The 22,548-nt window shown below is 37.5% G+C and overlaps 1 protein-coding gene across 1 annotated transcript in view; it reads right to left on the reverse strand.

The window, feature by feature from the left end:
- Positions 1-22,262, reverse strand: part of LAMA2 (laminin subunit alpha 2) — a gene marked incomplete at both ends in the record, with an annotated part of 330,653 nt that extends 308,391 nt beyond the window's left edge. Inside the window, one exon of the mRNA XM_079532443.1 lies at positions 22,145-22,262. Coding sequence (XP_079388569.1) covers positions 22,145-22,262 — 118 coding nt within the window. The remainder of the gene's footprint in view (positions 1-22,144) is intronic.
- Positions 22,263-22,548: the final 286 nt, after the last annotated feature.

Below are 22,548 nucleotides of genomic sequence, written 5' to 3' on the forward strand. Positions count from 1 at the left end.
AGAATAATTCAGTGGTGTACCTTTGCTTCATACACCCTTGTGTATCGGATAGCATTCTGTGAGACTGCCCATCTGTTGTCTGACAACAAATTGTGATGGAATATTAGTGGGAAGGTTCAGCCTCTACTGCCATACCACCAATAGTCACCTCTGATGTTGGGGGCCAATGTCATAAAACAGGAGGTATTACTTTTGGTACAGCTGTCATTAAACATTAAATATAGTTAATGTATATAAAATAACGGAACTTAATTTTTTGGACTTTTTTCAGCAACCTTGAAGCCTATTCTCAAGTTTCTTTATCAAAATGAAAAGCATGGCTGCATATTTTTTGATGTGCACAGGACTGTGTTTAGCTGATGTATCGAAATCCATAATCTTGTTTGCCATAACCTGAGCTAGCACTTCACTGTGCCCTGGTTTAAGCCCTGATGGGGCCAACAGCGCACAAATGTTTCATTGGTGCTGAGGAGCAAAGCCTGGGCGCTCATGAAGGCAGAGACAGAGCTGCTGCTATGATGGTGTGGGGCAGGGGGTGGCTGCAGTGCAACTTCTGCCAGGTTATGTGGCTCAACAGGCAAGGTTGGGTGCATTTGAAATAGTACATTATCTGCATGAACTGAAACTATACTTATTATTCTGCAATTTCTATTGCTGAGAATGAAAATTCTTTTAATTATTTAGCCATAAAATTATCTAAATACATCAGTATCTGTAGAAGCTTTTCTATAATATATGAAATCAAGAGAACTTTCTTTAAAAGGAAATGCTATTACAAATATATTTTTAGATATTCCATAGTGACATCATCACAATAGCTGAATGTGAGAAGACAACTGATATTCTTTTTCACTCTGCAGAAATTAAAGACATCCTCCATAAAAACTAGCTATTTTTTAATTACTACTCAGTCCTGAAGGGAACTATCAAGAGATCTATAATCTAAAGTAATTTTTTTCTTGCATCTTTTTCTAATACCCTCATTTAAAAAATGACCATTAGATCTTATTAAAACCTGTTCTTTTACAGGAAACAGTCACACTAAAAAGACAGATAATTATTTTCAATATGATTAAAAACTAAAAAAATACAGCACAAATGCTCATTCCTCCAAGATGGGTTATTATTATTACAGGTGTCCTCAGGAACATTTCAATGACAACACAACACAGGATCAGGTGTCTGGCAGAAACCTAGTAGTATGTACATTTTCCGAATGTATTTATTTACTGAAAAACAGATGTTGAATATCAAAACTGCAAATCCTAATAATGTTCCCTTTAATACAAGGCTCCTATACCCACCTCAGACAAAATCAAATAGTATTTATTTGAACAGTTCTCTCAGGATGTGATGTCTACATTGTGATATTCATGACACAACAACTAAGCACTTATAGTCAGGATTAGTTATTGCACACTGTGAGTCTCACTTAATTTGCCTCAATTTCTATTCCTACACTTACATTTGAAGTTCTGTCACACTTTCATAAAGATTTAGCACTAGAACAGTTTGATTCATGTAGAAAAAAAAGTCACTAGGGTAAACTAGTGCATTTTCAGATGCAAGTGCCTGACTGTCCCTTATACTTCGATCAAATGTCTAGCTATCCAAATGGTCTATATGTAAAGCTGCACTGTGTAGAACTGCAAAGAGGACATGAAGGAATACTTTCAATAACTTTAGCTAATCAATCACCTGTAAGGCAGCAGTGTAAAAATGTTGAAGGTAGGAGCAATAACATCTATATGTTCGAAGAAAGATAAGCAAGGGAGAATATGCTGCCCCTTTCCAAATTCTCTCAATCAGGGAACAACTCACAGCTCCAGACCACAGCTGGGACACATAGGACATGTTACTATCAGGGCCAAATCTTACTGACACCTAAGTACTTGTATAGCTCTAAGCTGTTCTGCCTATCTAAGAAATCACAATCCTTGCCTCAAGACCCACACGCTGTCACCAGTTACTTGGTCATTAGCGTGGAGAGAATCAACCTTACCCCCATGAAGAAAAAGCAAAGATGCAATATTAAATTTTCCTCTGTATTTAACAAAATTCGTTGTCAGCTACAGAGCTTGGTATCTGACATGCCTGTCTTCTGCAAAAACTTCACTGTATCCAATGCAATTAACCTAATGCAAAATAAAGATCTAAATAAACTATCAGCAACTTAATTGTTTTAAAAAATAAACACAATCCTTTAAGAAAACATAATTTATCTGTGCAATCTGATAAAAAAAAATTGTAAGCACTATTTATTAAGATATTTTTTTCTATATAGCAAGTTCGGTCTTAAGTTTTGTTGCCTTGCTTTCTTGTGAACCAGAATGGAGAAGAACATCTTTGCTGCTAGTCCAGTCCTGCTGATGATTACCAGGTTTACATAAAAGTGTTATGTATCTACAAACTCCCAAAGGTGCTTCCTTCTCTCCAACAGAAAGAATTACCACATAGCTTACAATTTTTCCCAAGAACCCCAAAGTCTAATTTAAGCATGCACAATCACAAACTAATTTTCATGTCTTCACATCACTTAACTATATATTACTTTAAGTGCTGATATTACTTTAATATTCACTGATGCCTTTATTTTCTAACAGTAAAGATGACAGCCATTCTTCACAGTGACAATAAAGAAAAAGTGTCATTACAAAGCACAGGTTTTCTTTTCAAATCAAGCCTATGTTGTCTTCTTTACATAGCATTGTCAATATGTCACTGCTTCTTATATGCTGCTTCTTTAACCATTTCTGTAAGCATTTAGAACATATTGCTCAGTGGGAAATACAGAACATACTGATCAGTGGGAAGAATTTTTAAACTCAGAGAGACTGTGAACTATAAGGCTTCATGTATAAAATTTCCCTATGAAGAAGGAAATGCAATACAAAATTAGGAAATTAGCCCAAAGGAATGGCATAGTCAACATAAGAGCCCACTCAAAGTAATTTTGTAAATACACTGTCTTAAAACAAATAAACAAACAGGAAAACAAAGAAAACCGGCATGAGTATGAAACCTATCCCACAATTTAATAAAGGAACAAGAAAGAATTCCATGCCCCTATATGAAAGTCTATACAAGGTCCAAAAAAGTCTTACTACAGCCTATAACAAACAACAGACCTCTTTACCAATTTCATTTATATATTTTTTTAATCAGTAAAGTTAATTACCTAAGATTTTGTCATACCTACGTTTCTGCCAGAAGTTCTTATGAGTCAGAGACAGAGACTTGGTATCTTCTTATGTGTAAGGTCCCTAGTGTCCTAGATTAGCTGAACAAAAGAAATCAACGACATCCTTTAAGGCGTACAAATTGTCTACAAGAGAGCAAAATCCTGTCATAAAAGCACTTTGCAAAAATAAGAAAGACATGAAAACCTCTTAGATTTTCTCTTTCCTCTGAGCCTTCCTCTACCAGGAATTGGAGGGGAAATTCCCCTTCCGTCAGCCTACCACATTTTGAGTGGTTTAAAGCCTTACGGACCACAACCATACACTAAGCCAAGCTTGAGCAAGAAGCCACTGGCATATTCTTCTCTGCTGACAAATCATCTAAGTAGTTCTGAATTAGCTGAGTGACCATTAAAATAAATTCAGTAAGATATGGCAGGCAGCTTCCTTAAAAGACATCAAGGTTGACATTAGCTGCAAACAGATGACTTCTTTAGCCTTTGATACCAACTTGCAAGTGCAAGAAATTAGCTTCTGTACTGAAGTACTGACTTTCACGGCACCATTCCATGGATCAATTCTGCTTTCTAGAAAAAGCATAAATGAATCCTTCTTTGTCAGAATAGTACACTTGTGCCACTGTTTTATACTGTTACAATATTATGAAAAATTTCCCTATTAACCTTCACATATGCTTTGTTGTTTCTGAATAAGTCAATAAATTTAAGTGCATTGATTTATTTAGTTTTATTCGAATTAGAACCATTGCATTCCTTAATCTTTCAGGTTAAATTTATTTTCTTCATCCTCTCTTTTCTTCCTACCTACTTTCCTTATGACATTTTTTTCCTGATTGATTGCCAGAAACTACGACAGACATTTTATCAAGAATGCTCAATCAGTACTGTCTGCTTTTGACAGTTTTTTTTATGCTCTATACTCTCTCTTCACTTATAGTTCATACCCAAAGTTGGTAATTCAATAATATTTTTAAAATACAACTGTGATACTTCAGATAGAAAGTATAAGAATGTCTTCTTGTCTAAGAGAAATCATATGAGAACAGTTGACTGAAGATCTCTGTCATTTGAGAGCTGGCCTAGAGTCATGTAACAAAAGACACAGTTTCAGGTCATCTGATGCTGTACAAGACAAAAGGTAGGCTAAGTTCCTTTAACATTCAGTAAGCCAAAGAGGCTAAATACTGAATGACAATAAAAATTCATGTCTTGAGCCAAACAGTCAGATGGTGATTAGGTCATGCTGACAGGGAAATGTAAGGAACACGTTCTTCCAGCTTGTGTTCTTCACACAACTAGAAGGAGTTTTGGTTTCCACCTCAGCAGAGCAGAGCTTTTGTAAGGGAAACTTTTTTAAGTTTCTTTTTTAAGAGAAATACAGTAACATTGTTAGAAAAATGAAAGAAAGAAAAGCTTTTTATTAACATGCTAGGCATTTTAATATTTTCAGCACCCTACTGGGCATCAAATAAGCTTTCCTGTCTCAAAGGTTTATTGACAACAAACAGCACATAAATCACAAGATAAAAGCTTTTTTAGAACAGTCTGAATGCTGTTATTTTTTTAAAGTAAATTATAAGATCAAAGCAAATAATGGAGGTGGAGATTTACAGTCTTCCATCATGCCTCAAGCCTGCTGAGGGATTTCAGGCTACTCTACCAGAATAAATATTATTTATACAACAGGTATATAAGGGAGAAAATCTTATGAGCTTAGAACTATTTCAAGTTTCTTCTAGTTGTTTTCCGTCTGCTACCTCATCTCCCTTTAATATTTTAGGAACATAGGAGTTGATTCATTGCATCAAATTTATGTTTCACATAATGCATGAGGTTTGACACAGGAACAACTAAGTATCCCAGAAGACACAGGAAAACACCACCCCAAATCAGCAATAGTTTTCCAGTCTTCTGCTTCAACATTCTTGTTTATTAGTTGAAGAAAATGTTGAAATCCAATATAAACTTTCTCTGCATTCAATACTCCTTTTATTAGCATTGTTTTCAGTCTCCAAATATTTGTTCAAATTATCTCCAAATTTTGGTGTCAGTATGTATCTATGAGCTTCTATATATTTATATTTTTCATGGTTAGATATATTCCAAGAAGGTTTTTCCCGTATCACAGCTCATTTTAGATATACTTTTAATATATCTGTATTCTCAAATAAATTAATCTCAGTTCTACTAATAGGAGAAGACCATAGAGTTTATCCAGTTCCCCTACAGCACATTTTGGCTTGTTAAATTTACATCATAAATTGACAGCCCACTTGTACATATAACCACAGAATTAAGTCATTATTGACCGTGTGGTTTCAAAACTTCTTATAAATCTGATGTAATAAGAAGCTAAAGAAAGCCCTTTTTTAACACCTTCATGTATTGTCTGCTAACAAAGTACAACCTGGGGTATGTTACAGTTCTCGGCTGCACAGTATACGTGCTGACTATTTTGGCTTCTGTACGGGAACTGCTGAGTCACGGCCTGAACCTCTGACTGATCACCCGAGGTGAGCAATGAGTCAGCCATGGGAACACAGGTGAAGGCAATTCACCTGTGCTGCCAGAAGGGGTGCAGCCTGGCTCCGCCTCTCCTAGACCCATTTAAGAGCTGACTACTAGTAGGGAAGGATCTCCTCTGGAGATCCACTCCACTGGAGTTTCCTGAGCAAGCCCAGGATATGGGTAAGCATCCTATCTTTTCTGCTTTGGTGTAATGACTACATAGCCAAGCTTTTTGGTATACTATAACATCTGTATATTCATTGATTGTACAGCTTCACATGCTAATTACTTTTGTTTTCTTTCCTACAGCATAATCCTATAACACTCAATTATAGAAACAGGGTTGTAGAAAAGGCCTTTCAGCTCCACCCTAAAGCTTTCAGTTCCCAAAAGGAGCCAGGATGCAAATGCACCACTGAAGGATTTTCATGTACCTACCTCTACGCCACTTGACAAGAAAAGAAATTTTCAGCCTTAGGGTAAACAATAAAAGAAGTATCACAAAATATATTCTGTGAGAATCTGCATCTGGTACTGGACTTTAACTTTTGAGGTTTTATAGATTGTAAGAAAATTACTCAACTTCACTTTTTTACTATTGTAAAGGCAATTTCCATTTTACAAAAGCTGACAAAGAAGAATTACTTCCTTGAGGAACAAGACAAGGAAGATAATCTTAATTTCTAAATGTCTGTGCAAGGTATTAAGCAGTGTTCCACATGTAAGTGCATGGTGATAAAGTACATGGTGCCTTTTCTTCCAGTGTATTTTATTTTCTGGATGTTTTTCACCTTCCTGAATTGCAACCAGACAACGGAATGTCATCAGAAGCGTTTTCATTCATGCTAATAATAAACTTGCAACTGATTAAGCACAAAAAATACATACGACATGTACATGTTCATGACATAGAGATATCTTTGATATTCATTTCATTTGGAAACAACTCAAACTTGACTGTATTAGTACTATGTTCATCAATGTTTGTATTACCTCTATCATATTCCAAAATATAAGTTTTCATTACAAATTAGAAGCCAAACAAAAAACTCAAATACTAAGAATGCATTCATTTCAGTAACATGTAAGTGACTAGTCAGTGACCAAGATCTTTGAAAAGCCCATTATAATTTATAATGCTTACATGACTCCAGATCACACTAAAAAATTACAGGGGGATTGAAACTAGATGATATTTGAGGTCCTTTTCAACCCAAGCCATTCTATGATCCTTTGCAGTATGTCTGCACTTACCATTAATCGAATAAAGGAGAGAAGAAGTTACCAGTATTATATTTACTTGCTGACTTTGTCAAATGTGGGTGAACTCCAATGAACTTCATCTACAACATTCAATACGTTGAACAACTGCAATTACAGTCACTCCATATCCCTAGAAAGGCAGTTTAAGAATCACAGGTAGCAGAATATTCTCCCTGAAAAAGTCTAGCCATATTAACTTAGATTACTATCTTACTTTGAAGCCTGAATATTATTTAATTTTATAGATGTATGACAGCAAAAGCCACAGACAAACAGGTGCATATCTTATTTTTAATGCAACTAGGAATATGGAGTTGAGCATCTTATATTTAAAAAAGTTTTTCAAAGTACCTTAGACAGAGACAAAATATATGAGACATCCAGGATAACACAGATAGTAATAGCACCCAGAGGGAAAATAATTATACACATTTGCTACTTAAATGGACAGATCTACAGCTTGTACTAAAGTTGTCTTCTGTCCATAATATACCTGTTATTATTCACTACCCTTTTAGAAGATTTTTGAAGTTCATGTTCCTGTAGTTTCTACTTCTCCACCAAATTACACCAATTCATCTTCTTAAAGATATTGCTATCCTCTAAGGCCACTTTCCCAACCTGCAAGTCATTTCTCATTTTTTTCCTTGTTTTTCTGTAGTAAAGGAAGGTGGCTTTTAGTAAATAACAAATGTCACCTCACAAGTACTTACTAAGGTTTCAAACAATTTTGAACGTTACAAGGTTCCGAGACACATGTTGTTTTGTCTTTCATGGAGATAAAGGCATTATTAAGATACTTTCTTTATATCTGAAGGAGGACTTCACACCCAAAAAGCACTCACATTTTTTCCCTAACTGCACTAGTTTGTGTAATGAATGATCTTACTTAGATCAAACTCCTTTGGCTTTGGATATGGGAAGCAGTCTCCAGATTTCTAAGGACATTTTATTTAAAGGCTCCACCTCTTCCGGTAGCAGAGATGAATTACCTTCACCTGTGCTCCCATGGCTGACTCATTGCTCGCCTCAGGTGGTCAATCAGAGGTTCAGATCATGATTCTGCAGTTCCCGTACAATTAGTAACACAGACTTTTCAAACTTCTAAATATAGGCTTCTAACCTTACTACCAGAACTGGATTCTCCTGAGAGGATACCTTGAAGACTTCTAACTTTTTCAGAATACAATTAAATATATATAGATATACACACATTCATATTTAATGTATGAAAAATCTGAGGTATGAGAGTAGAAGATAAAGGTGCTTTGAATAAAACTACTATTACATTTAAAACATAGCATAAAATAATATTTAACTTCATTTGAACTAAACAATCATGTAAGTTGCAATTACTTGTCACTTAAAAGCAAGTCTACACACAGTATCAAAAACAAATATGTTCTTCCTCTTTCTATAAGAAACAGTTAATCACACACCACAGCACAAATACAGATAACAAAGAGCTTCCATTTATAACAAAGGTTGATTTTGGACCCAAGATTGTTTTATCTGGCATATCAGCAGTACTACAGGAAATCATGCTCAATTTAGAATGCATGATGTTGCAAGATGCACAACATTATCAGATTTCCCATGCTGCATGCTGCTGCTCTGGGTAGCATCTAGAGAGTGGTAACAAAACCCAGATGCAAATCTAGGACATTATTTTTTAGATTTTATTAAATTATATATAACTTCCTCTTTATGTTGTTCAAATACCATGTTTGCAGTAAGTTTACTAGCAAAGACAAAAAATATATATTTTTGTCTGATTTAGAAGGTCGCTAAACTTCAAAGTCTTTCATTTATTAATTGTCCTTCTACTGTCTGACTTTACAATAACAATGCACTCAACTAATAACTGTAACTGGATATTTTTCAAAAATCCCATACTGAGCATTTTGCAAATGTAAGCATTTGCAAAATAAGAGCACTGAAAACATAGCAGGTTAAGTGTAGGACTCTAACTATTTAAAGAGCATTTACTACTTCCAGCTTCACCCTCTTCTCCACACCACTGAGAATCCCCTAAATACATATACCACCTTTCAAAAACGTACACTTATCATGTTACTGTTTTCTTTGTCAACTGATATATATGGGGAGCTAGTCATTTGCATTCAGAAAGACTGCAAAAACATTATATTTGAAATATATGCATCTCTACAGAATATTTCCAATTAAGTTGAGCAATGAGTTAACCACAGAATCACCAAGATTGGAAAAGACCTCTAAGCCCATCTAGTCCAGCTGTCCATTCACCACCAAAATTTTCCCACTAATCCACATCCTTTAGTACATCTAAAGTTTCTTGAACATCTCCAAAGACAGCGATTCAACCACCTCCCTGGGAAGTCTATTCTCCAAAAGAGTGGTCAGGTGCTGGAACAATTTTTTCTTAGTATCCAGCATGAATCTCTCCTGGTGCAACTTGAGGCCATTGCCCTCAAGTACTACCACAAATTATACAGAAGAAGAGGCTGACCTCTACCTTGCCACAACCTCCTTTCATGTAGTTGTAGTGAGCAGTAAGGTCTCCCCTGAGCTTCCTCTTCTCCAGACTAAACAATCCCAGTTCCCTCAGCTGTTGTTCATAAGCCTTGTGCTCCAGAGCCCTCACCAGCTTAGTTGCCCTTCCCTAGACGCACTCCAGGGCCTTGATGTCTTTCTTGTGGAGAGAAGCCCAAAACAAAATACAGTACTCGCAACACAGCCTCCCAGTGCTGCATACAGAGGGACAACCACCTCCCTGCTCCTGCTGGCTACGCTATTTCTGATACAAGCCAGAATACCATTGGCCTTCTTGGCTACCTAGGCATAATGCTGGCTTGTGTTTAGCTGAGTCTCTACCAACACCATAAGGTCCTTTTCTTCCACACGGTCTTCCAGCCACTCTGTCCCAAGCCTGTAAGTGTTGCTTGGAGTTGTTGTGGCTAAAATGCAGGATGCAGCACTTGGTCTTGTTGAACTTCATCCACTTCATCCCATTGGCCTCAGTGCAGTAATCCCGCCTGTCCAGAACTCTCGGAAGGGACTTCCTATCCCCAGGCAGATCAACACTTCCTCCTAGTGTGGTGTTGTCTGCAGACTTACTGAGGGTGCACTCAATCTTCTCATCCAGGTCATCAATAAAGATATTTAACAGGACACTCCCCCAGTTCTGACCCCCAGGGAAAATCACTCATCACTAGTCACTAGCTGGATTTAGCTCCATTCACTTCCACTCTCTGGGCCTGGCCCTTCAAACAGTTCTTTACCCAAAAAAAAGTGTACCTGTGAGTGTCCAAGCCATGAGCTGGTAGGAGATAAACCATGTCTATAGTCTACACTGTTCTTAAAAATACTACTTAAAGCAAAGCATGACAGAGTAGCTACAGTCTCCTCTCCTGTTTCTCCTTACAGTCAGTCAATCTATATTGTCACAGCTAGACCACATTTAGCAGCCCATCTGCCTGCTTTGATCTACATGGTCTGTATCTCAGGCATATTCATAGTCTAAAATTCAAATTAAAGATTTTCTCAAAACTGCTCCTGAAGATAATTAATTCATTTTGAAGTTTTTATGCAGCTTCGTAATAAACAGCAGTTCTGAACAGTAAGTGGCATCTTTGGCTGAGTAATGTACATGTGATGAAATAAAAGTCCTCCAGTGTATGGTGTGGCACAGGGGACAAAATTTGTGTAAAAATTTACTCAAATATTTATTACTTATTACAAATATTTATTAATTAATACTCAAGAAATATTTATAAAGAATTATATACCTTTTTGAAATTACCATTGGTAAAATGTTTCATGAAACACACATACATTCATAAGTGGATGTGTACGAGTGATTAACATTCATGAAATAGATGAGTGGGATTCTGGAAGTGCCATCCGATGACATTCCAATTGATGCTTTGATCTTTACAGATTCAGAACAGCTGAGATAGAAGATAAAGACATTAGATAAAGTAAAGAGTTTTCATCTTGGACACAGAAATTTAATTCCTAAAGAAGTTTAGGATGGATCTGTTTTTTTTTTTTTTTTCAAAACTTCCCCTTTCATGTCATTTCAACAATAAGCTTACCTTAAAAGCTAATTGTCTTTGTTTACTGTTATGAACCACTATGAAATTGTAATAACTGATGCAAGTATAGAAATAAGGTTTCGTTTTAGCATAAAAGAGCACTTACTAAAAGCTCACTATTGCAACTCAGTCACTTGTTTTCAACTAATAGCTCATGCTGAAAACTTAGCTTTTCATTCTGACAGCCCTGGGATCCTCCAGCTCCTTTTGTTCTTGCAGTCAGCAGAAATAAACTGCTTATGCTTACATATGTTCAGAACAACATTAAGATTGAACAAAATGTTATTTCCTGGATTGTATGCTCCCCTTTTAAAGACTGGGAATTAAATTCTTGTCTCAAAGAAGTCAGTAAGATTTTCTGCTATAATTTCAAACAAACCTAGTTTTTACACAAAAATTAATGCACATCATGTGATATCAGGTACTTTTCATCAGATATTTAAACTAACAGCCTTAAATAAAAACCAGGTAATCAGAAAATTATTTCTTTTGATTCTGTGGATCTGGTCTAGCAAGTAGTACATAAGTTCTATTTCACTTCTAGAAAATAATTGTACAGGCACTGTCATACTCTAGACGGATGCCACATTTTTAAACTGAGTTCAATGAATAAAGGTCTGCTGTACTAGAATATAATGACTCATTAACATGAAATTTAACAATTACTACAATTTTTGAAACATTGAGCTGAGTAATTTCATCTCATTCTAGAAGGTATTAATAATATTGACTCACTTTGATTTTTTTTTTTTTTTTTACAGAAGTACTTGATCAATTAACAGATTCATTTATCAATGTATTTTCCATTAATTAGAAATATTTATGCTCATACCATGTGGCAAAAATCATCTCCGTTTCCTAGAAACAGTTCTGCTTGTGGGCAAGAAGAGCCTAGAAAAATGCCCTTCAGACTCCACAATCAAAGTCATGCACCTAAGCAGTGTAAATGGTTCTCCAGTCACATTTGACACTGGGGGTCTGCCAAGTACTCATAGACATGCATTACTTAGGCCCCTCAGCCTCCATTACACACAATATATAGTCAACAACAATTACTGTGGAAAAAACCTGTTTTCATAAAGCAATACATAAACACAGAGACTAGTAAAACTGATAGAGAGGGCTAATAGTTTAAGTCCATATTTGACATATTACAGTAAGGAATGTTTTCACATGCTTTTACCAACAGTTAGTCCAACAACTGCTGTTAATACCGTTTCAGATTTACTTTTCCTAACTTATTCAAAGTAGAATTTTCTGTGCAATGATTCTTCATGTTCCTAGACACGAGACTTCTTAGAAAAATATTTACAACTAAAATGAAGGAAAAGTAAGATGATTAGAATTTCTTGTATGACAAATGCACAAATGGTTCATTTCACAACTGCACAGAACAAAAGAGTAAAAACAGTCTCTACACTGGAGGTACAGTGGATTGGTTTTGAAGTGCGTTTCCTCCAAATTTTCCCATCCTCCACAGAGATTCTCAAGAAAAGCATATAGACAGTACACAATCTTCTATAGAGCTAGAATTTCTAAATACTCACAGTATCTAACAGATAAAGAGGAACACTTATTTCATACTAGATCTCTAAGAGCCATAAGAAATCAGCTGCATCCTCTTCACCTGAACATTGCTTTTTGTCCTGTTATTTGAAGGAAACTAGATAACTACTAGTATTATAACTATTACAGATAAGCTTCCAATATCAACATTGTTCAGCTCTATCACATCAATTTAAGATTAATTATATCCCAGGCCAGGCATACACCTTGTCAAAACTTTTAAAAAACCGTCCTTCAATCTTCTCCCAGCATTAGCAATGTGCTAACTTTAGTCTAAACTCAAAAAATAAAAATAAAAAAGTAAAAATTACCATAATACTTAATAAAATGGTTTACATATCCCCATATCTTCTCTGCTGATTAGATTTTCACTGTACAAGAAAAGGCAGGAACAGGTATATAAAGGAATACTTTCCTGCCATATGTGAGTCCATCTTCAAGAAGTCAGTCAGGGTATGCTTAGTTGGTACTTCATCAGAAGTAGTATCTTAATTTTTGGATTTTATGAAACAGTACTGGCTGGTAGCCAACTGGTTGGAAAGCAGCTTTGCAGAGAAGGTCTTAGTGAACAAACTGAACATGATCCAGTCACGTGCCCTCACAGTGAAAGATGTCAAGAATTCTAGCCAACATTAGGAAGAGAGTTGCCAGAAGCATGATGTAGGTGATCTCTGCTCAGCAGCGGTAAATGCACACATAATTGCTGTGCGCAAACACACAAATGCTGAATACAAGGTATGGATGCTTTGGAGCCAGGCCAGCAAAGGGCCACAAAGATAACTGGAGCATAGAGCATTTGTTATATAAGCTGACAGTAAGAAAACTGGGACTGCTTAGCTTTGAGAAATGTCTCTCTGATTCTAATCAATGGTGTTGTTTCCTCATAATAGTGTGTTGTTTCCTCATAAACATCTTACCTTCCAAATCATAAGGACACAGAACTCAAGAGGGACTAGGATAGAAGTGAAAGGAACAGTAACATTCCAGAATGAGAGCCTTTTTTCATTTCACAGTCCTCTTACTTTCTCAACAAGCATCACTGTGTAGTATCATCTCAACTTCCTGATCATTCAGAAAGGACTGGGAAGTTTCAAGCTGTCCTGCTACACATCCACCTCTAATTCCTTTTCCATTTTTGATGCTTCAATCCCCACTCACTCTCCTCAACTTCATCTGTTACTCCCCAGTTTCACTTGGTTTCTGTATGATTTTCTTTTCCCTAGTCCTTCCTCCAACTCCCTCCAAAACAGGGTTCTGACATTCAATTAGGAGAAATAATATAGACTACGGAGACACTGTGGTTATTGTCTGTATATTACCCAGCATCGCACAAAGGAAGTGAGTGAGGGGTTTTTAAGCGCTCCCTTATTGGCATCCCTTTACAGACTCTCTGTCCATGAATTTGTCTAATTCCTTCTTGAAACTGTTGGTGTTTTCTATCAGTATAATCTTCTACGGCAGTAAATTCCAGAAGTTCAACATTCTGTAAAATGCATTTTACCCTTTAATCACTTTTTAAGCCAAACTCCACACAGTTTGCATCAGTGCTCCTAAATTCTGCACTTGGTAGATAGTAGTTCAACTTCACCTTCACTTTTGCCTTTGCAACTGTACAAACTTCAATCAAATCAGAGAATGGTTTGGGCTGCAAAGGAGTTTAAAAGATGATCTAGTTCCAGCTCCCTTACCATGGGCACTCCCACTATAGCGGGCATGTCCAGCCCACAGCCTGGCACAGCTCGCACTGTAGCCACCCCCTGACCCATGCCATCATGGTAGCAGCTCTGTCTCTGCCCCACCAAGTGGCCTGGCTTGGCCCCTCAGCATCAACTGAACACCAGGGCACTATAAGCCCCACTGAGCTGAAACCAGGACACAGGGAGAGCGCATTGTAGTACCAACTCTAGTTAATGCAAATAAGTTAATGTATTTTGATGCACTGGCTAAACACAGTCCTGTGAACACCACAAAACATGCAGCTGAGCCTTTCCATTTTGATAAAGAAATTTGAAAATAAGTTTCAAGATTGCTGGAAAAAAAAAAAAAAAAGTCATAATGTTGGTATACTTTTGATTCTATTTACAGTTCACATAAAAACATTACCTGCACATTGTCAGATGGGAGGTACAGAGTTGCAATTAAAAAAATTGATCTTGTTTCTTTACTGAACTTCTATAAGACCTCCTTTGTAGAGGAAAAAATGGCACCCACTGACATTCATCTGTGCTTGCTGAAAATCTGTAGAGACCAAACATCGGATATGAGAACAATGATGTGGTGGGTGTGTTTTAGCAGTAACAACAGCAGTGGATCACCTACACTGGTACAGATTTTTACAAGCTCAGCATGAAGGCTCTTGTTCATCGATGGCAAAAATGCATAGGTGATGATGGTGATGATTATGTGGAGAGAGAGTGTTTTGTAGCTAAGAATTTGCTCAATAAAGCAGTGTTATTGTGCTCTTTGTATCTCTGTAACTGCCATGGAAATCAATAGGAGGCATTACTTTTGGAGTGACCAAGGTATCGGCATCCAAAGAGAATTCCACTTCACTCAGTGGAGCCCAGGCAATCAAAAAAGTTGGACATTCATGCACTAGAATGCAAGTTGCTCCAAGTTCCATACAAGCTTCCCTTGAACAGAGAAGTGGCATTCACAGCTTTCCTGGGCAACCTGTTCTGTCCCTTCCCTGCTATTTCCTCTCCAAACACAATGATTTTTTGAGTCTCTCTTTTTAATTTCACTGCTCCAAGCACTCAGTCATTTTAATCTCCTTTCTCAGTAACTTCCAAAACTCTGCTGTATCACTCTTGAGATGCAGAGATAAGAGCTACACACAGCACAGAAGATATGGAAGCACACAAAGTTTTCACTAACTGAAAAGCAATGTCCACCATCTTGTTCTCAGCATCCTTCCTCATGATGTCCACTGCTCTTCTCTGTGTAGATATATATATTATGTATATTTGCTTCTACCACATACAGAGCCAGCAATTCAGCAAACTCCAAGATTAATTTCCTGTGTTGCTACTGACAGATCTGATTTCAGCAGTATGCAAGCCCTAATCAGATTTCTGATTATCTAGAGGTACAAGCTTATACTGAAGCTTATCTGGAGGTATCTGCTAACTTGCCTCCATGTACTTTCTTAGGGATCAGTAAACCCTTACATGGAAGCGCTGGTGCTCTTGCATTACACCACCTCTGAACCACTAAAGTTTTAAAAAGGAATGTTAGAACAAATAAGTATTTTAAGCAGAAGCAAAGTACTATATAATCAACCACATGTGCGTTAGTAATGTGAAGAACCAATATATTAGAACACAGCTGCATTCACTTATCCCTTTAGCTACTATCATCTAAGGACAGCAAGAAGAGAAAAAAAGAGAGTAACAATACTGACCAAAAGATAAGTCATATCTTCCATGAATAAGCAAATAAGTCATAACTACTTCAGTTCCAATTCATTCTTCTATAATATTTCATTCTTCTACTTTTCCCAAGTGACTCAAGCTCTTGATTATTACTATTGCCTTTTTCATCAATTTTCTGTACCAAAAAAGTTTTCACAATTAAACTGAGCTTCAAAGTCCCTTTTAAATAACTCCTGCCAATGGAGCAAGAAGCCTCGGTGCATTTTGCCCTCTAGTTAACATGCTATAAGGCCAGTACATGTGTTTAACTTTTAATTTTGCTGGCAAATGACCACCTTTGTTTTCTGTGTCAAAACTGCAGCTGGGGGGGGGGGAACTGAAGTTGCATGCATAATCAGTGATTGTAGGATATGCATGTAAAAGCTTCCCAGCAACTCTGAGCTTAGAAAATATTTGTCATATTTACTATATAACCATAACAGAAGTAACGGGGGGAAGCTGATCCAACTTACACAGACCCTAAGCCCACACACAACCTTAGTACAATGGAATTAAAATGGAAAGCTGTGACCAGCTGGAGAAAGACACTATAGTCAAGAGTGTACATACTACAAATATATTTTTCAACGAAATGGGCAGAAGTTGGGAGATGTCCTTCCATGTTAAAGAATACCTTTTTGTGCAAGGTCCAATTCTTCTTTGAGAATGAATGTTTAACAGAAATCTTTGTCCACTTACACTAGCTAGTATCAAGAGCCGGTGAAGCTATGCACTAAATATGGGGATTCTTTTATTCATTGTTAGTGTACTTTTGACACTCTACAATCATCTTTTTGTTGTCACTACAAGAAATACTCACAAAATTCATACAATTAAATCAGACGTGCAACTGAATCACACTCAAATCACTGCTTCTGGAACTTGCGCATATACACATGTTGAATTTGTTATTTGAAAACATCAGAAATAGAAAAGCTCTGTATGTTTAACATGTTACTTTGCATTCTTAAGCAAGCATGGATTTCTTGTTTCATAAAGCTCTCTTGTTTCAGAGAATTCCAGACTATTCACATTCCCTAGTATTGTAGCCAGGTTTAGAAAATGCACCAAACAGTTATCACTGCAACTTAAGTACACAAGTCGATCTGAGAATAATGTGTCCTATTTATCTCTATGGAAACTACAACAGATACAAAGAGTACAATATCACTGCTTGACTGAGCAAATTCTTAGCTACAAAACACTATCTCTCCACATAATCATTACCATTACCTATGCATTTTTGCCAGGGATGAACAAGAGCCTGCATGCTGTGCTTGTACAAATTGGTACCAGCGAAGGTAATCTGCTGTTGTTGTCACTGCTGAATTGCACCACCCACCTCACTGTGCTCATATCCGCTGTTTGGTCTCTACAGGCATGCAGTAAGTGTCGATGAATGTCAGTGGGTGCCATTTTTTTCTGCATGGAAGAATTCAATTATGTGCCTTTGCTTCATACCCACTTCCATATCAGACACCATTCTATCTGACTGCCCCTCCACTGCCATCTGTCTCATGGCAACAACATGTAATGGAACGTTGGCGGGAAGGTTCATCCTCTACTACCATGAGACCAACATCCAACTCTGACACCATGAGCCAACATAAAAAAATAGGAGGCATTATGTTCAAAACAGCCTCATATTTTATCATAAATATTTAGAAGCACAATAATTTATATAAATGATGCCATTCAATTCATTTTTTCTCCCAGCCTAGAAGTACAATACCAAATGTACAAGAGTTATTCTTCATTCTCAGTGCACAATACACTCCAAGGAAATTAATATAGATGCATTCCCTTATAATAGAACTATCCATATTTTTCTGTAGAACAGACTTACAGTCTGTTGTTCCAGAATGAACAGAGGAATCATACAGTTGCGTTCAACGTCTTTCAGCAGAACACAGAGATTGTCCAAGTGAAAACTGTATCTAAAATTCTAAGGTTTTATCTGAGGAGGTTATAGTGTAGAAAAGCAAAATAAATCCTTATTCAACTCTCACTGGAAGCGTGCAGAAAACCAGTGCCTCTGATTTATTATTCTTGAACTTTTCACTGCCTACCCACAACTTTGTTCCACTTTCCTATAGTAGCATGAAAAAATACATTACACTTAAAACTGTTCTCTAAACTCTTCTGATGAAAAATTATTCTTTCTAACTGACCTCAAACACTGCCCTACTCATCAGATAGGTGAAGAATTACAAGATATGTCCATTTGCTATAAAAATTGATAGTTATAAAAATAATGTTAAAAAAACATTTTGTTCACTTTTGGTAATCTTTTTTATTGTACCTTAGCTCCATTATGACAGAAGTAGAAGCACATGTGGGTTGTGACTGGAGAAAGGGTTGTAATGGCATTTGGATAATCCACTCTGTTGGAATATTCATCATTCTTCCCGAGGTTTCACAAGAGCTCCCTGGCATAATACTTCTACAGCTGCTTTAGAGTTTAATGTTATTACTAGGTCTGATTCAAAGATAATGTCTGCTAGAGGAATCTGGCAGGGAGAACAGTCTAAAGCAAATCCGTGCGATGCTATGGAGCAACTATTAGAGAACCTATCAAAAAGTTGAGGGCAGTAACTGCTGTATCTTTTGTTTTTTGTTCAACAATCTTGAGACACCTTCCTTATTCCTCAGGACAAATATCACAATAATTCAAGATACTGTGTCTGGAAATCCTATCACTTCCTAGCCAAAATAAATCCTAAAAATGGAAAAGAAGTAAGGTCTAACCTCTACTTTAACCATGGTACAGAAGCAGTCCAAAATTCATTACCAGTTTCTTCATTATCTCTCTTATTTATACATTTAGATTAAGAATATCAAAGCTGCATTAAAGCTGAAACTATGAGACAACCAGCAACTACAGCAGCCGGTATAAGAGAATAATCCATAGTCATCAGCAGGAGTGCACTCATTAACTAACTTTATTGGCAAACATCAAGGAAATCTCTTTCCTATTTTGAAGATATGAATGGAGTCAGTATAAATTTTAGTAAACAACTTAAGTCTGTATTTGACATCTGCAAGCAAGATGTTGGCTGTACTATTGTTAGTATAGCCTGTGCTGTAAGAGCTCTCAGATACTATGGACACTGCTCTCATTCAGAAAGAAAAATATTCACTAGGTATGGGCTTAATAACTAATATAAAAATAGGAAAAGAACAGAAAATAATCAGCTATACAAACTGTTTTATATTAGCCTGTCTTTGCATCCTATTACTGTTCCTGACCTACAAGTCTGGACTTCAGGAAAAACTAATGAAAAATCTTTACATTGGGAATTCATTACTGCCTTTTATTCCAAAATGTGATAATCTCCAAAAAACGTCAGTCCACGTAGTTGGATAAGAAATCAGAACATGTGTGGGTGAATAACTTCCTCCAGCTTGAACTAATTAAAAATGATTGTTTGCTGTATCATTTTAAAGGGGATTTGTAGAACAGGTTAAAGATTCACTGTTCTGATTTTAGTATTTCAAGTTTAGTAAGAAAGACTCCTGGGGAGAGAAGAGAAAAAGAGAAAAAGAGAAAAAGAGAAAAAGAGAAAAAGAGAAAAAGAGAAAAAGAGAAAAAGAGAAAAAGAGAAAAAGAGAAAAAGAGAAAAAGAGAAAAAGAGAAAAAGAGAAAAAGAGAAAAAGAGAAAAAGAGAAAAAGAGAAAAAGAGAAAAAGAGAAAAAGAGAAAAAGAGAAAAAGAGAAAAAAGCTGTAAGATGAAAAATGAATACTAAGGATTTTTATATTAAAATATATCTTACGTTTTTACTTGTTGCTTAGGGAAAGTCTCACATTCTTGTACAAGATCCACCTCTCTCAGTTTTGCTGTGATTTATTCAAGTCAAAGTGTGTACACAAAATGGAGATTTATGGCACTAGTCAGACTGGACAATTCTACCCATTTCCAACACCTTATCCAGAATTTTAAATATTGTGTTTTCCTTTCTCACATTTTAAACCTAAAATTCACCTAAATACTCTGCTTTCACTTCCTCAAGCGATTATTAAATTAGATGGAATCAGGATGGACAAAAATTTGAAAGTAAAATGTTACAAATAACCACACCGTATCTTTACCTGCAAAGCTACTTATTAGCATATAGAATGAATGTGTGTAAAAGAGCATAGATATAACATACCATACTGCAGTTTTAAACTAAATTCTGAAAACTCACTTTAATAACCTATGTCCATAGACAAACTAAAAAACGTTGACCAACCAGCCACTGCGACATTCTGCTAATTTTATGTTATTATTCTATATTATTGATGTTCACCCCCCATTTCCCTTTGACTTCATGAGCATCTAATCTACATCACCTGTTAAGAGTCAACTTACACTTGGGATTTTTGTGATGTGAAGGAACACTGCACTTCCTGAGTTATCTCCGTTGCTCTCAGCAGCTGACACCACAGATCATGTTACAGCACAGTATACCAGTTTCTTATCCCCATCCCTAATATTGGTTATTCCTTTCTAAGCTCTTGCTACTTTGTCTCTCTCACATCTCATGTAAAAGAGCATGCACCAAGGGTTAACTTTTCGAAGTAACATTATATAGTGCTTCAGTAAGTTTGCCCAGGCCATAAGTTAGGTGTATCTTAAAGAAACAACATTAGAGGATGTGCACGTCTTTTTGGTTCCCATACTACTATTTCATGAGAAATTCTACTTCAATAGTTAGCATTCATACAAAGAGTAGAACAACATATGTAGCAGAAACAAAAACTTAAAATTAACTCCAGGTTTCTGACCACAATAAATCTTCTACTGACTTAAAAACTGAAGAAATAAAAACAACCCACAGAATTACAGATTGTTCTCATGTTTGAGGTGCAAAATGTTCTTGAACTGTTCTGTTCTGAGAAACAACATGGGAATTCACTGTGATGTCTCAAATTCTGTTTTTCAAAGCATTGCAGCTCTGTTACATAATCTTCTCCGCAGACATCTGACTGGTGCTAACAATTAGAGTAACACCATCCAGCATTACGGGTATTGCCAAATAACTGTAGCTGGAAAAACAAGAGTTGTTAAGTCTGAAGGCATAAATCAAGGGTCTTGTAATACTTTCATACATCATATATCTCCTCTAGGACTTGATGAAGTCACACTCGTCAAACTTTTTGCACTGCAAAGGAATTCAGTACCTTTTGCCTGGGCAACACTGAGTTCTACACAGTGCTAGCACCGCCTAGCAGCTGTGACAGATCTCAGAAAGAAATTCAGAAGACAGTAAATGTCTTTAAAATTTGGCAGGCCAGCACTTGAACTCATGTGTGATTATGTCCCATCATCACTTTATTAACATGAAATTAGATGTGCTAGAGCTCCTCTCTGAGTCACCAGAACTTATAAGAGTGCAGCAACAGTGCAGCATATGAAAGCTCAATACTCCCTCTTTCTCACTTGAGATGATCACATCCCTTCACTGTAGAGGTTTGGGAAAAAAATGAAAAAAAGCCAAATCAGTATTTTTCAGTCTTTCATGTTTGCCACTAAGTCATTGTCTAACCAAAGAAAATCCCCAGGGAGGAATTTTCTCCCTGGGTTATTCTAGCATCCACAGAGATATACTTCATCAATGGTCATTTATCCTCATGCAGTAAGATTAGTATTAAGGAACTTGAGACATTCCCCCTGCCCCCCACCCCCCCTCTTAAAAATAATAGTGCATCATATTTTTAAAGTTCAATACACCCTAAACTGACCAAAAATCCTTAATGCCAAGCATTCAGCCTACAGCACAGCATCACATACTACTCGAAGTCAGACTCTATTCCCATGACTCTATTTTACTGCACCCATCGTCTATCCTTACTGAAGTGCTTTTAGCTGGGCTAAAAACGTAAAGAACATCAAGGCAGGCACCAGAAGGGGCACTGAGAGCTTAAGATGGTTTTTAAGGCTCTCCTATAAGCTCCTCTCGGTCCGACCACGTCCCAGCAATCAGTGCCCGCCGATCCCACAGACTGGGGGTTTCCCGTCCCTCTCCCCATTGTCACGGCCGCTCCCCACCCCATGTCTCCCGCGGCCCCGGAGCGAGACGCGAGCTGCTGTCACTTCGGGGCTCCCTCTCTCGTCACTCTTCCCGCTCCCCGGTACCTCTTTGCGGCGGCGGCGCCGGCGGCGGCTGGCCCCGGCTGCAGAAAGCAGCCAGGAGCAGGAGGAACGGCAAACTTTCCCATACCATCGGTGCCGGGCGGCCGAGCTGCCGGCCCATCCCGACAGGCGAGTGAACTACCCGAGAGCCGTGAGCGGGCCCCGGTACCCCGGACAAGGAGCAGGACACACCCCTGCCCCTTCCACCCCGCCCGCCGCTCTCCGCCCCACCGCCGCGGGACGGCTCCGCGCGAAGCCAAAGGGGCCGCCGAGCCCCGGGGGCAGCTGCGCATTGCGGGGCAGCCGAGGGCCGCGCGCCGTGCGCCGTGGGAGGCACGTGCCGTAACTGCGGCTGCCGGTGCCCGGCTCTCACAGCCCACCCGGCCTCCTGGTTATCTAAATCAGGT

Source organism: Tetrao urogallus (genome assembly GCF_951394365.1).
Source record: "Tetrao urogallus genome assembly, chromosome: 2".
In the NCBI taxonomy this organism is placed as follows: domain Eukaryota; kingdom Metazoa; phylum Chordata; class Aves; order Galliformes; family Phasianidae; genus Tetrao; species Tetrao urogallus.